Here is a 15,446-nt window from a genome sequence, read left to right as displayed (position 1 = left end):
AAATGGAGAAACCGTAAAGGCTTCTTCCATCGTTTTTAAGTGCGTACTACAAAAACAAAATGTCCAAAATCGGTCCGGATGGGGGTAAGGAAGAGAAGTGAGGGAGGTGAGAAAAAATTAGACCGTAGGGAAAAAGAAATTGGAAAAATCACCGTCATAGCGGAGAAAATCCAACATGTGGGTGTTCTGATCCGAAACTGCCATTATTGAAATTAGTCATTACTCATTCTGCCCCAAGGTAGACATAATTTTTTGGAAATGGAAAATTATCAAATTAGACATTAGTGCGGGAAAAATTGACATGGAATCTAACAGAGAAAAAAATATTAATTGCTAAACACCAAAAATTATCCAGATAATTAATTTGCAACCTCAATTACAATTGTGTGAAAGTCGAGGAAAAAGTTCTTGAAAGAAGAGTACCTGTCACCTGATTGTGTTTCAAAACTCTCTCATCTTCAGCAACAACTTTGCTGACCAATTTTTACTCCTAAAGATGATGCAACAGAGCAAATGATGCAATACTTGCAATGTAATAGTTTTAAAATGGTCGGGAGAAAATAACAAGAAATCAAGAATTACTTATTCTGCCCCATAGTAATTTCAAATGTTTGACGAATTGGAATGGTACAAAATGACGAAAATATAAACAAAAGAAAGAAAGAAAGTTACGATTTAATGGAAAACATTTGAAGATACATGCAATAATTCAAAAGCCGAAAAAAAAATGTTTTTAACTGTTGTGAGATGTAATTTTATAATTAAAGCTAAATTTAAAATTTACATTTTAGAACATTTTTTACTGATTTGTTCGCTACCTCAGAGGTGGTACATAAAAAGCACTACCTGAACATGATCGATGCCAGGGCCGTCTGACTGGCTCCTGTGCCTGTAGCACGTAAAAAACACCATCTGAACATGGCCAATGACTGTCTCCTGTGCCAGTGGCATGTAAAAAGTAGGCCTGCCTAACTGACTCCTGTGCCGGTGGCACGTAAAAAGTACCCACTACACTCTCAGAGTGGTTGGCGTTAGGAAGGGCATCCAGCTGTAGAAACATTGCCAGATCAGATTGGAGCCTGGTGCAGCTGCTGACTCTCTAGACCTCAGTCAAACTGTCCAATCCATGCCAGCATGGAAAATAGACATTAAACGATGATGATGATATATAAAAGAAAATAAGAAAATGGTGATATAGCATTTAATAAAAATTTATTATCTGCAAAAATCAAGCATAGTCCCTTACAGCTGTTTCAATTAAGCCTAAAAAGATTAAATAGGAATTATAAAAATCATTATATTAGGCAAAATCTCTTCAAAGAGGTAGAAAAAGATATACCGTTAGGTTTTTATGTGTTCTATTTTAGAATCATCACAGCCTCCTCCTTAAGACCTTAACCCCTATCTAAGATATAAAGGCAGCATCCTCCCTTTCTGTGCTTGTTGACTTGTGAGCTACATGGCAACCTCAGTAGTACCACTGGCATAAGAAATAGAACCCAGTACCCACTGTAAAGTGGTTGGTGTTAGGAAGGGTATGAAGCCATAGAAACTATGCCAAAGCAGACAGTGGAGCATGATGCAGCCTTGACTCATTGGATCCATATAAAACCATCCAACCCATGCTAGCATGGAACACGGATGTTAAATGATGATGATGATTGAGTACTGTTTTTCGCCTTTGTTATACTGACACACATGGGTCTGTTTGAACTCTGACACACATGGGTCTGCTATACAAAGTGGTTTATAGTATGTGGTCGATATTGTTGTTTTGAAGAGGACTGATATGGGAGCATAGATTTCTAACAGCAATACCTCAAGAGGGTTGCTTCATTCATCTTTTAATGCTATTAAACCACAGCCAAGCACATCTTCACATCTTATCAACCTGACACTCCTATTCTCCATCTTTCAAGTTTTTAGAAACTTTAAAATTGCTTTGTCATGAACCTTTTTAGTAATCACTAAATCAAGAAGAAAGTTTTTAAAATATCCACCCTCCTAACAATTCAAAGTGATACACGAGTTTATCATCAGAAGAATAAAAATGAAATCATTCTATTCATGTGCTTTTCTAATTCACAGAAACTGTCCAGACTGTGTTGATAAAACATATGCTGAAGTCAATATGTACTGACATCACAAACTTAATAACATCAGCTGTTGCTGTAGATCATATGTTGTCTCTGGTAGATGAAACCCAAGTGACACTAGATGTGAGTGATTTTTTTTTTTCATAAATCTTATTTTGGTTGGTTTTTAATTGTTTGTACCCTTTTATGTTGTTGTTACAGACAATGTATATACATATATACACTAAACTATGTATATACCATTCTACTCTCTGTCTCTTCATATATATAGATATATATGTGTGTGTGTGTGTATATTTAGTAACAAACTGAGGAAAAGAGATCCTTCAAAGGAGTGTGTTAAACATCCAATTGACTGGTACGTCGGTTGAATACCACATAAATATGGGTATAAAGCAATTACAAAGATAAATTAAGTAGAGAGATACTATTGACAATCCAATAGTTTATTTATATTATAATATTACATGATATACTATGAATATAATATAACACAATATTATATAACATAAACAATTACTAAAAAAATATAAAAGTCAACAAATTTCGTATGTGTAAATCCTGTCTAGACGCATCGTTGCGACAAATACAGGAGTCGGTCCTCATAACTGAAACGCAACCAATTTTGAACACCAAATACACGTAGATGAGGGCCCATGGTTGCATGTGTTGTTCATACATATGATGCGGAATATGAACGTAAATAAATAAATTTAAATTTAAATTTAAAAAAAAAAAAAGTCTCTATCTGATCTGATATAAACGAAATTGTTACAAACATACATATGGACGCACATACTTACATATAAGCACGAACACATAAGTGCGTTCACACATATGAGCGTGCACACATACGAACTTGCACACACTCACATGCTCATACTGAACAGTTTCAAAACAACGCCAAAACAACGCCAAATCATATATTCAAAATAAATGGAAGTGGAGAGACAAGTTACTGAAGAGATTGCAAGAGTGCAATGAAATAATTTAACAAAAAACTATATAAATTAATAAAGGACTGAACCAGTGCGTGTCTTTATTACCGGCATAATGCCTCTCCCAAGGTTTAATTGTGTCAACAAATTGTTTCGACTTATATACATTTTCTGACATACATACACAATAACCAATTAATGGCTTCCTTGGTATTGGACCAGAGATCTAATTTTAATGTTTCCTTAAGTTTGAGAATATACTTGTCTAGAATAATTTTACTTAATTTACCCAGGTAAGAACTTCCTGGGCAAATTAATCTAACTTTAGGGTTGGAGAAGTTTTCTTTATGATCTTTCAAAACAATTCTGGGCCTTCTAGGCACAAAAGGCTCAGTTCTGTCATCAAGATCAAAATCACACAATTTTTTTAGCTTCTAAGTTGATATCCCTTGATATATTCTTACCTACTACGTACAATAAATTAAGTAAACAAGGAAAATTTTTATTAGGTTTTTATTCATATCTACTACGGAATTATCCCTCCAAGAAAACAATAAATATAGAAGACTATTATTAGTTAATTTAACCCTTTCGTTACCATATTTCTAACCAAAATACACCCCTTATGTGTTTCAATTAATTTCTAACATAATCATAAATTTAGTCTGGTTTCATTAAACAACTCTAACTTTTTTATTCATCAACATATTAATGTGATTTTTAGAAGATAATTTAACGAAAGGTTCCTAACCAATTCTATACCAAATTTTTTGTCACAAAGTGACTCTAATTATAGGTAAGTACAGGTAAATTCAACAAAATATAAAATTATTTAAATTTTTGTTCAAACATCGCTATAGAAAATAGGTTATTAGCTAATATTCAATACAAAATATTATTATAGAAGAATTGTGCACATTACTTGATTCATCAGGTGAATTTAACACACAAAAGACAGGTGTACCGTAAAGGTATAAATAAAACAAAAGACTGGAATTTGTCGGTGAAGAAAACTAGAAAACAAAATACACACACACCATCAACTAGATTAAATAAACTCTCCCATGTACATAGATACACAGAAATATACAATAATGATTTACAAAAGAAATTAATCAAAATTCGTCACTCACCTTACAGGTAAATTAAAATAACAGGTAAATTAAGATTACACATAAAGAAAAATAAAAACGAAGTAAATTTGAAAATATTTATAAAATCAAATCACACATATATACAAATCAAACAATATTTCTATCATGAAAACTTGTAAAGCACCCTGCTCTACATAATGCAACCTTGCAGAATGCACATTGAAAAGTTGTTTCATCACCCCTTCCACTCGGAGCTTTCCTCTTTTGATGAAGGCATTCGCGACACTGCTTTTTGTGACCCTCGATTTTTTTCTAATTTATGGAGATCAGCTGAATTCAGAGGGATATCTCTCTGGCAGGCTTTGCTTTTTCTCCCTACAGTTATTTTTTTTTGAGGAATAACCAGCTCTTAGTTGCGTTGCTACATCTGCACAGAACTGCAGATGGTCACATTGCTTTCGAGCTGGCTCTGATTTGGTATATAGTATAAACGCATTAGTAATACTCATATTTACTATATACCAAACCAGGTATTGCCACCATTTATTCCCTGGTTTACCAACTGGATAATAAAATGTCATCTGATTCAGTCGATCTACACCACCCATGTACCTGTTATAATTGAGGTTCACAAATGGTGTGCTATTTTCATCCACATGTGGCCGTGCACAGGTAGACAGAAAATTAATCTGCCTCTTATCTCTATGCGGTCGCTAGCAAATTTCCTTTCTGCTGTTGAATTATTTCACCTTTTCTTCTTAATTTTGCTTTTTTTATATCCTACGGCAGTCCTTTTCTACTGGCGATCACTGTAGCACATGAATGTGTTGCCACAGTATCTAAATTCTCCGCAAGTTTGACCGAACTGAAAAAGCGGTCAAAAAATAATATACGGCCCTGGTTATGGTATGGAAGTGATAAATTCCAGACCACATCATAACCTAGGCCATGCTGACTTACATAATTGTCTCTTTTGCCAGTATAAAATTGAAATCCAGAGCAGTACCCAGTATTTGATTCACAAATCTTCCAAACTTTGATCCCCCATTTTGTGGGCTTTCCTGGCATATACTATCGAAAACGCACTCGGCCTTTATAGCCCACCATACCCTCATCAATTGATAAATGTCTCCCTGGTCTATAAACTGTTTTATATGTGTTTTGAACACAATCAATGAGGGGTCTTATTTTAAATAAGGGATCAAAGTCTGGTTCTCCACGTACTGGTGTACTGCTCATGTCTCTTATATGTAAATATTGAGTCAATTTCAAAAATCATGTCCTCGTCATTATACTTGAGACATATTTGTCTCCAAAGGGTTCATCACTACTCCAGTAATTTGTTATTCTGGGTAACTTTCTAATGCCCGTAATAATATTTATGGCAAAATATGCCTTAATTTCATTCAAGTTTGTGGGAAACCACAAACTATCCTTTTTTACGTTTTGTTTGCATTCAGCGTAACGGTTTGTTTCCGCCGTAATCAATTCAATTAGGTACATAGGAAAAAGCAAAAAGAAATAGTCCAAAGCTTTGCTCTCCTGGGTAAGACTGTGACTTGGTCCAGTTTCTTGAGAAAAATCACTGAAAGAAAGAGTTTTTAAATTTTCACTCTATTCAGGTACCAATTCATTCTCTTTATCGCTGTCATCGGAGCTCTCGGATTCACTGCTTTCACTTTTGGAAAATGAAACATCAGGTTCATTATCAAATACCACGTCCTTTTTTTTTTTCGGTTACAGAGTTAGATTTATCAAGGTCTTCAATCGAAAATCCTTTGAATTCTGACTCGCTGCTTGACAGAATAAAATTTGTATCGATTTTTTTGTCCTTTTCTGGATATATTATAGTGTAGACATTCAAAACGGGCCAGCAATATTAATAATTGCCATTTCCTTGTATAATATTGTATATTTTTTACCTTATTATGTGTTATTGTAGTAAATTTCCAAGTAGTATTTTAACTTTAATGTGTGCATTTGTTTACTTTAAATCTTGAATGTAACAGATTAATTGGGGGCTCGTCTGGGATCTTCGAAACCACTACAGGGTAAATTATTCCAAGTTCAATTTTTCAAATTAAATATTTTATAGATTGCTGCATGGAAATAGCCAGTCATGGCATTTCGCCTTGATACGTTTTTGGATCAATTTGATCAAAACCCCTTTTTAGACCTTATTAATGCTTTGAGTAAGATTATAATGTTAGTAAACATTTTAATCTAGATGTAAAACAATCCATGAGTAAAGATCAGATCAAGAGAATTGTTGTTGAATTGTTGTCGATGACGACATACTGCCAGATGATGTATTGCAGTTGGTACCAATAACAACCAGTTCTGATGCAGAACTTAAACAGTTAGAAATGAGTTACACTACTAGCTAGAGAGAGATCATATGTAGATGGAGACAAAAGAAAAAGAAGAGACCATATACCAAAGCCAGCAGCTGGAACTACTGATAAAGAAGTTAGAGTGGCAGGAAGCTCAAGAAAAATCCGAGAGGTTTGATGTTACTAAAGAAATTTGTTTCGTTCCACCATTCAGTAAAAAACGTATTGACAAAATATTTTGATCAATTTGAAAAATTAGCTCTGAATTTAAAATGGCCTACTGAATATTGGACAGTATTGTTACAGTCTGTACTCACTGGTAAAACCCAACAAATATTTACTTCATTGTCAATCCAGTAGAGTTATGATTACAAGTATGTAAAGCAAACCATTCTGAACACATATGAATTAGTCCCTGAAGCTCACAGGCAAAAAATTTGCAACTACAAGAAGTTTGACAATCAAACTTATGTTAAATTTGTCCATGAAAAGGAAATAATGTTTGACAGGTGGTGTTCATCAAATAATCTTAATGATTATTATGACAAAATTAGACAAATGTTGTTAATTGAAGAGTTCAAAAGTTGTGTACCTGTTGAGCTAAAAACTTATATTGATGAACAAAAAGCCACAAATTTACATAAATCTGCTACTCTGGCTGATTAGTATTCCCTCACCCACAAAAAGATGCCATCAAGATTTCGGCCACAGAAAAATTAGCCAAAGAAGAGCGATCAAGAAACATCTAAAGGAAAAGAAGACAGCGACAAAAAGGAAACATCAAATTCTAACACCAAGACGCCCAGTTTTTTTATCCAACAAACAGTGTTTGTATTGTAAGAAGCCTGGATACCTGATCTCGGATTGTTACAAATTGGAAAACAAGAACAACCCTTCGATACCTCATGCCTTCATCTCATCTATCATAGAAGCTGAGGTTCTTGACCCTGACCAGCCCACTGTTGTGCCTAAAACTGGTACTTTTGACACATCTGATGATGTTATTAAAGATCACTACATGCCATTCATCACAGGTGGATTGGTTTCTTTGGTTGGTGATACCCGTTTGAAGCCCATTAAAATCCTGTGGGATACTGGAGCTTCTCAGAGTCTGATCTTGGAAGATGTCCTTCTGTTTTCTGAGAAGTCTTCAATTGGAGCCAGAGTGCTTATTTCAGGTGTAGAATGTGAACCATTACAACCAATTCCAGCCTTTGAAGAGCCATTCTCACACGTCATCATTGACTGTGTTAGGCTATTACCTAAGACATCATGTGTGCCTCATTCCCAGAAGCTATCCCACTGAAGGATAGAACATTTTAAAGTCACTTGTCAAGTTCTTCACAACTTTTGGACTCCCGAAAGTGTTACAGTCAGACCAAGGTTCCAACTTTGTGACCAAAGTTTTCCAGCAAGTTCTGTACAAATTAAATATCCATCAGATCTCATCCAGCACTTACCAACTTAAGTCACAAGGTGCCTTAGAACATTTCAACCAGACATTAAAAAACATGATGAGGGCTTATTGCACTGAACACTTCAAGGATTGGGATGAAGGAGTTCCATTACTGTTGTTTGCAGCCCGAGAAGTCATACAAGAATCCCTTGGATTTAGTCCTTTTCAACTTGTCTATGATTGTACTGTTCATAGTCCTCTGAAGCTCATGAAGGAGAAGTGGCTAGGAGGTGACGGTGTTACCATTAGCCTACTAGATTATGTGACAGACTTCAAGATCAGACTACACAGTGCATTGGAGACAGCCAGGCAAAACCTCAAGTAAACAGTATGACCAAAAGTGATTCATTTTCTATTCCTCATATTAATTATTGCATTGACAGGATAGGAAACTGTACATGTCTGACTAGATTTGACTTACTAAAAGGTTCCTGGTAAGTTCCATTAACAGAAAAAGCTAAAGAAATCTCTGCTTTTGTAACACCTGATGGTTTATACCAATACCAGGTTATGCCCTTTGGCATGAAGAATTCTGGCACCACTTTTCAAAGATTGATGAACCATATAATCAATGGTTTAGATTGTGTATACTCATACATTGATGGCGTAATTGTCGTGAATAGTAATTAGTCTGATCATGTCAAACGAATGCGATCATTTTTTGATAAATGTTCTGATGCTCAAATGACTATAAATTTGTTAAATTTTGTAAAGGAACAGTCATCTATCTCAGCTATGAGCTTGGTCAAGGTAAAGTCAAACCTGTATGAGCCAAAGTGGAAACCATTGTCAAGTATCTTGTATACCAAAGTAAAAAGGAAATCATGATATTCCTTGGAATAGCAGGTTACTACAGAAAATTCTGTCCTAATTTCTCAACTGTATCTGCACCTATGACATCACTGTTAAAGAAAATCTCAAAATTTGTATGGAGTGATTAATGTCGAGCTGCTTTTGATAAAGTGAAATCAATGTTAATCAGTTCTCCAGTGTTAACTGCTCCTGATTTTGACAGACCGTTCAAGATTGCTGTAGACATAAGTGATATCAGAGTTGTTTCTGTCTTATTACAAGAGTATGACAGTATTGATCACCCAGTGTGTTATTTCTTGAGAAAATTTGACAAGCATCAATGCAATTATTCCACCATAGAAAAGGAAGCACTTGCTCTTTTGTTGCATTACAGCATTTCAATGTATATTTGTGTTCTTCACCATTTGTTATGTATATACTGATCATAGTCCACTTGTGTTTGTGAACAAGATAAAAAATAGCAACCAGAGATTACTGAGGTGGAGTATTATTCTCCAGCAATATCATATAAATATTAAACACATATGTGGTACCGAAAATGTTATTGCAGATGCATTATCTAGGTAGCTGTTAAAATGTTATTGTTGATCTATTGTATTCACGTTGTATTAATTGTCTTCATATTATGGTTTTTAATATTGTATTATATTTAATAAAAAAAAAGTTTTCAGAGATTCAAACTTTCTTTTCAAGAGGGGTTAGGGTCAGGGTCAAGAGAGGTAGTGTTATGAACGTGAAAAAAAAAACATTTCGATTTAATGTTTGTGCAATGCGAACGTTGTTCTATGTGTTTGAAAAGAAAAAAAAGGAAATAAAAAAAAAACAAAGTCCTTTTAAAAATTCGGATAGTCTGTGCTGTGAGAAAAAGAAAGAGGGAAAAAAAAGCCTTTAAAAAGGGTAGCGGACGAGAAAAACATGTCAGAACACTTGAAATGAGGAGAGTGCTGACCTGATGTCAGGAGAGGTTGGATTCATCGTTAATGAATGTATATTGAGCGTCAACCGGACTGTTACTGGTGATTATTTCTGTATATTCTATTCACTTGATGTCCTTTTCTGGATATATTATAGTGTAGACATTCAAAACAGGCCAACAATATTAATAATTGTCATTTCCTTGCGGAATAACATTTGTATTGGATAATATTGTATATTTTGTACCTTATCAAGTGCTATTGTAATATATTTCCAAGTTCATTTTCTTTAAATCTTGAATGTAACAGTATATATATATATATAATATACATACATATATTTTATATAGAGGGGATTTAAGACCAAGCTGGATCCTCAGTAAGCACTTCTGCAAATACTGGCCATCATTGTGAGTGTACATACTTGTGCATGTGTATACATGTATCTGTATGTCTGTATTTGCAATTACTTAGGGTTCTGTCCTCATCTGTGTGAAAATGAGAGACGAGAAAAAATGTAAAATCTTTATTAATATATTGAATATTAGATAGAGAGAATAACAAATACAAATTTATGTACCATATGAGTAATATGTAAAAACGAAGTATATATTTTGAAGTAATGTATTGTATGTCAATATGTGTGCATATGTGTTACCAACTTTAAGTGTGATTCTCTCTCTCTCTCACTGTCTACATATATAACAACATATAACAACACGAGCACTAATGGAGAATAACACATCTTTATTTCATGATTATACCATACAGGACTGATAATCATTTCCATTGTGCTAACACAATGTTATTAAGGTAACCCAAAATAGATAAATTCAAAGTGAACTGAAATAATATCTATAATACATGAACCCATGCAAAAAGAACACTAAGAAGAAATAGAATATTCTAAGAAAAACCAGTTTAGTATTTAAAGTTATGATGTCAGTAGATAATGAAAGAATAAAAAATCAACTGAAATTCTACATAATGACATGTAGTTATCTAGCTATTTATGTATGCTAAAAAAATTTAGAAAAATTACACTTATTAGATTATAGGAAAAGCAATTATAAATGAAGGTGTTATTTACTATTGAGGTATTTAAATGTTTTTCTATACTTATTTCTGTACTGGTTCTGCAATTTAATAATTTTAATTTTGAAGTAATTATTTAATACTTTTCCTCTAGGCAAAGATCACATTTAAAATTAGTAGTATTGTATGATGGAACATAACTAATAATGGACCACTTTATATTGTCTTTCAAATTCCAAATACATTAACTAAGATTCATAAAATTACCTTTTCTCCTAATCTTAAATGAAGAAGAATGGTTATGTGATCTAAATTTCCAAATAGTAGCAGAAGAACCTATGTAATAATACCTACGATCCCCTGCAATTATAATACGGCTAATTATCCTGCTTTAATACTTAATTCTGAGAGTAGAGTTAGTACCTATTCCTTTAACCATGAGTGCTACATACAAGTGAATAAATACCTTGGTAATTTCAGGAAGAAACTTATGTGATCTTTAAAATATTTAAGGGAGAATATTGTATATCCATGTATGGTAATTGCTGTAATGAAGTCAAATGTAAAACACTGACTGTATGTGACTTGCTTCAGAGACTTTGGTCTCAATAACTGAAGATGATTATTGAATTTATGAAATTATGTTGCTGTAATTCATACACAAAATTTTTCTTTCAGATTCGCAATAATGTTATTGCTAAACTACCAGAGCCACAAAAAAGCCAATTGAAGAAATTGAATTCTTCGCTTAACAGCAAGGTAAAGTGTTGTGTCTTTGTTCAGTTTTCTCTAATGTCTCTCTTACCATTTATTACAATTTCATGATACCCTTCTAGATCAGAGGAATAAGCAGACCTGAAAACCTTGATGATGATGATGATGATGATGATGATTGTCATAATGATATTGATGGTAATGAGGATGATGTTGATGATGTTGGTGATGTAAATCATGTCGATGATGATAATGTTGGTGATAGTTATATTAATGACAATGTTGGTTATAGGTAACAGTGATAGTGCTGGCATTGTTGATGATGATTACAGTGATATTTGACATCTCTGTCGTTCCCTGTTCCCAACAACTACATATCTTTATTACAGAATCTGGAAGATTTTCATGAAAGTCTGAATGTCATTTGTAGTCCTGAGAATTTGGGTATTTTATTACGGAAACCAGACAGGAAGAAGGAAAGGTAAGTATTGGAGCTGGATTTACTTGGGGAACTACATGTATCAGATTGGTATGTATACCACATAGTAATGGAATACACAAGTATCTGTATTGATTACCTTATGGTTCTGGACTATATGTACCCCATAGTAATTAGGCTAATCTAGTTATATAAAAATATATTGTGCCACACACACACACACACACACACACACACACACACACACACACATACACAGTGAGAGAGAAAGAATCATAAAGAGAGAGGGAAGAGGAAAACAAGTAAATGACAATAGTTATGGAAGGAATTATATTGAATGGAATAGCAGATAAAGACATATATGCTTGTGTTAAATGAAAGATTAGAGTTGGTGTGTGTGTGTGACAAACTAACAATTTAAAAATCTAAATAGCATGTATACATATACATATGGTGTATATAATTTGATAAACACATTATTGGGGAAAATGCATTTTTATCTTATTTCATAGCTTATTTTCAAAAAGTAATGAAAAAAGTAAACAATTAGTTTTTGTGTTGATTTTTATATTGGGGACATTTGTGTGCACACGCACACTCATGCGCGCACACACACACTCACACATCCCTCTCTTATATACACATACACAAACATGACATTGAAGGGTGATTTAGTAAAAATACAGAGATCTTTTGCTTTAAAGCATATAACAGTAAGTAGACTGGGTAAAAAGCACCCAGCCCATTCTGAAAGTGGCTGGCATTAGGAAGGGCATCCAGCTGTAGAAAACTAGGCCAAAGCAGTAGAAAGAAGTGAGAAAAAGAGGAAGATATGAAAGGGAGGGAGAGGAAAGAAAAAGTGGGAGGTATGAAACAGAGAGGGAGAGCAGTAGATGGAGGGAGAGACAGAATGAGGGAGAGAGATGAGAAAAGGAGGAAGATATGGGAGAGAGGTAGGTGTAAAGAGAGACAAAGGGAGGGAGAGAGAAGTGGGAAAAGGAGGAAGATATGAAAGGAAAGGAGAGAGGAAGAGGAAGGTATGAAAGAGAGAGGGGAGGAGCAGGTAATGAAGATAAGAAAGAAAAAGAAAAACAAAAGGTACAAATCGAGAGGGCCGCTGTGAAAAAATGATAGTGAAAAGAAAGAGGTTTTGTCATGAATTGGCTACCATAATTTTTTCAAATAGAATGAAAATGATGAGGTCGCTGTAAGAAAAAGTTAAATGAAAAACGATAGTGATAAAATGAAAAGGAAAGGTTTCGTAATGAATTCACTGCTGTAAATTTTCAAATGGAATATAAACAGACAATACATCTTGACTCAAATTTTCATCCAATATTACCAAAGATAAAACAAAATAAGCAAAATGAGTAGGATACTTATTCCCAAGACTTGATCTGGACCAAAGACTTGAAGTATTTCGTGTTGCAAGACAGTGTGTGAGAGAGAATCGTGATATTGTAGGTGAGAAATGTGTCCGCTTGGATGATGACTCACTTGCACTAAACAAGGCTGCAAAGAGAGAGGTCTGGAGACGCCACTATGAAAGGCTGCTTAATAAAGAGAATGAATGGGAGGAAGAGAGTCTGCCGCATGCCGACCCAACAGAGGGACCAGCTATCCTAATTGACAGTACCTTAGTAGATGAAGCGATCAAGAGTATGAAGACAGAGAAAGCCCCCGACCCATCAGGAATCACTGCAGAGATGCTCAAAATATCTGGCAGTGTCAGCTATAGCCTAATGACCCATATAGTTAATCAGGTGATACACGAAGGAGTCATGCCCAATGACTGGTGTAGCAGCATCATAGTCAACTTCTACAAAGGTAAAGGTGACGCTCTAGACACAAACAATTACAGAGGTATTAAGATGTTGGACCAGGTAATGAAGGGAGAGAGTCAGTTTAGATGAGATGCAGTTTGGGTTCCTTCCAGGAAAAAGCACCACTGATGCTATATTCCTGGTAAGACAGCTGCAGGAGAAATACCTAGCCAGAGATAAACTTCTGTACCTGGCTTTCGTTGACATGGAGAAAGCCTTTGACAGGGTCCCTCGATCCCTTATCTGGTGGTCAATGAAGAAACTAGGGATAGAAGAGTGGTTAGTGAGAGCTGTGCAAGCCATGTACAGGGACGCTGTCAGTAAGGTGAGCGTTGGCAACAAGTACAGTGAAGAATTCCGGGTAGAGGTAAGGGTCCACCAAGGTTCAGTCCTCAGCACCCCCCCCCTATTTATCATAGTCCTCCAGGCAATAACACAGGAATTTAAGATAGGAATTTCCTGGGAGCTCCTCTATGCTGATGACTTTGCCCTAATTGCTGAGTCACTATCAGAACTAGAGGAGAAGTTTCAGGTGTGGAAGCAAGAACTAGAATCGAAGGGCCTTAGAATCAACCTAGCTAAATCCAAAGTCCTAATAAGTAGGAAGGTAGACAAAACTTCAGGTAGATGGCCTTGCTCGATCTGTAGAGAAGGCGTAAGTAGAAACTCCATAAGTGTAAGCTATGGACACAAGAGGTGCAGCAATATCAAAGGACGGCTAACTAGGAAGATAGTTTTTATATGTGGCAGATGCTCAGGAGCAATAAACACTGAGAATGTGCAGAAAACAACCTTTACCACACTCCACGGTGAAGAACTAGAAGTAGTTGATAGCTTCCGCTACCTAGGTGACCAAGTTTGTAGCGGGGGAGGGTGCACTGAAAGTGTAGCTGCTAGAATAAGAATAGCCTGGGCAAAGTTCAGAGAGCTCTTACCTCTGCTGGTGACAAAGGGCCTCTCACTCAGAGTAAAAGGTAGACTGTATGACTCATGTCACATGGCAGTGAAACATGGGCCGTGACTGCTGAGGACATGTGTAAGCTTGCAAGAAACGAAGCCAGTATGCTCCAATGGATGTGTAATGTAAGTGTGCACACTGGAAAGAGTGTAAGTACCTTGAGAGAAAAGTTAGACCTAAGAAGCATCTGTTGTGGTGTGCAAGGGAGACGATTGCGCTGGTACGGACATGTGGCAAGAATGGATGAGGATAGCTGTGTGAAAAAGTGGCACACCCTAGCAGTTGAGGGAACCTGTGGAAGTGGTAAACCCAGGAAGACTTGGGAGGAGGTGGTGAAGCACGATCTTTGAACCTTAGGCCTCACCGAGGCAATGACCAGCGACCAGGACCTTTGGAAATATGCTGTATGTGAGAAGACCCGGCAAGGCAAGTGAGAGCATAATCTGTGAGCCAGCTCACTAATCTGTATCTTTACTTCATTGGACACTAAAAACCCTGCTTGCAAAGACCTGTTGAGGCAAGTGAATTTGGAATTTGGTATTTGAAATTTGAATCTGAAATCGAAATCGAACCGAATCCGATGACTGGCACCCATACCAACCTCTCCTTCATTGGACACTAAACTCGAAATTGAACCATACTTGATGATTGGTCACTGCGCCAGTGGAGCACTAACAGCACTGTCGAGCATGTTCATTGCCAGAGCAGCTGTCTGGCTTCCGTGCTGGTGACCGTAAATAGCACCTTTAGAACGTAATAGTTACCAGCGTTGCCTTCTAGCACTTGTGCTGGTGGCACGTTAGAAAATCATTCGAGCGAAGTCGTTGCCAGTT

At 35.7% G+C, this 15,446-nt stretch overlaps 1 protein-coding gene across 1 annotated transcript in view; it reads left to right on the top strand.

Annotated features, from left to right (window-relative positions):
• The window catches only part of LOC106881474 (E3 UFM1-protein ligase 1), a 99,916-nt gene that overhangs the window by 61,669 nt on the left and 22,801 nt on the right, over positions 1-15,446 (top strand). Inside the window, exons 13-15 of the mRNA XM_052967292.1 lie at positions 2,089-2,219; positions 11,358-11,438; positions 11,783-11,874. Of these exons, the coding sequence (XP_052823252.1) occupies positions 2,089-2,219; positions 11,358-11,438; positions 11,783-11,874 (304 nt within the window). The remainder of the gene's footprint in view (positions 1-2,088; positions 2,220-11,357; positions 11,439-11,782; positions 11,875-15,446) is intronic.

Source organism: Octopus bimaculoides, chromosome 4 (genome assembly GCF_001194135.2).
Source record: "Octopus bimaculoides isolate UCB-OBI-ISO-001 chromosome 4, ASM119413v2, whole genome shotgun sequence".
NCBI lineage: Eukaryota > Metazoa > Mollusca > Cephalopoda > Octopoda > Octopodidae > Octopus > Octopus bimaculoides.
The sequence above is the reverse complement of the archived record's forward strand: the minus strand, read 5'-3'. Positions and strand labels throughout refer to the sequence as shown.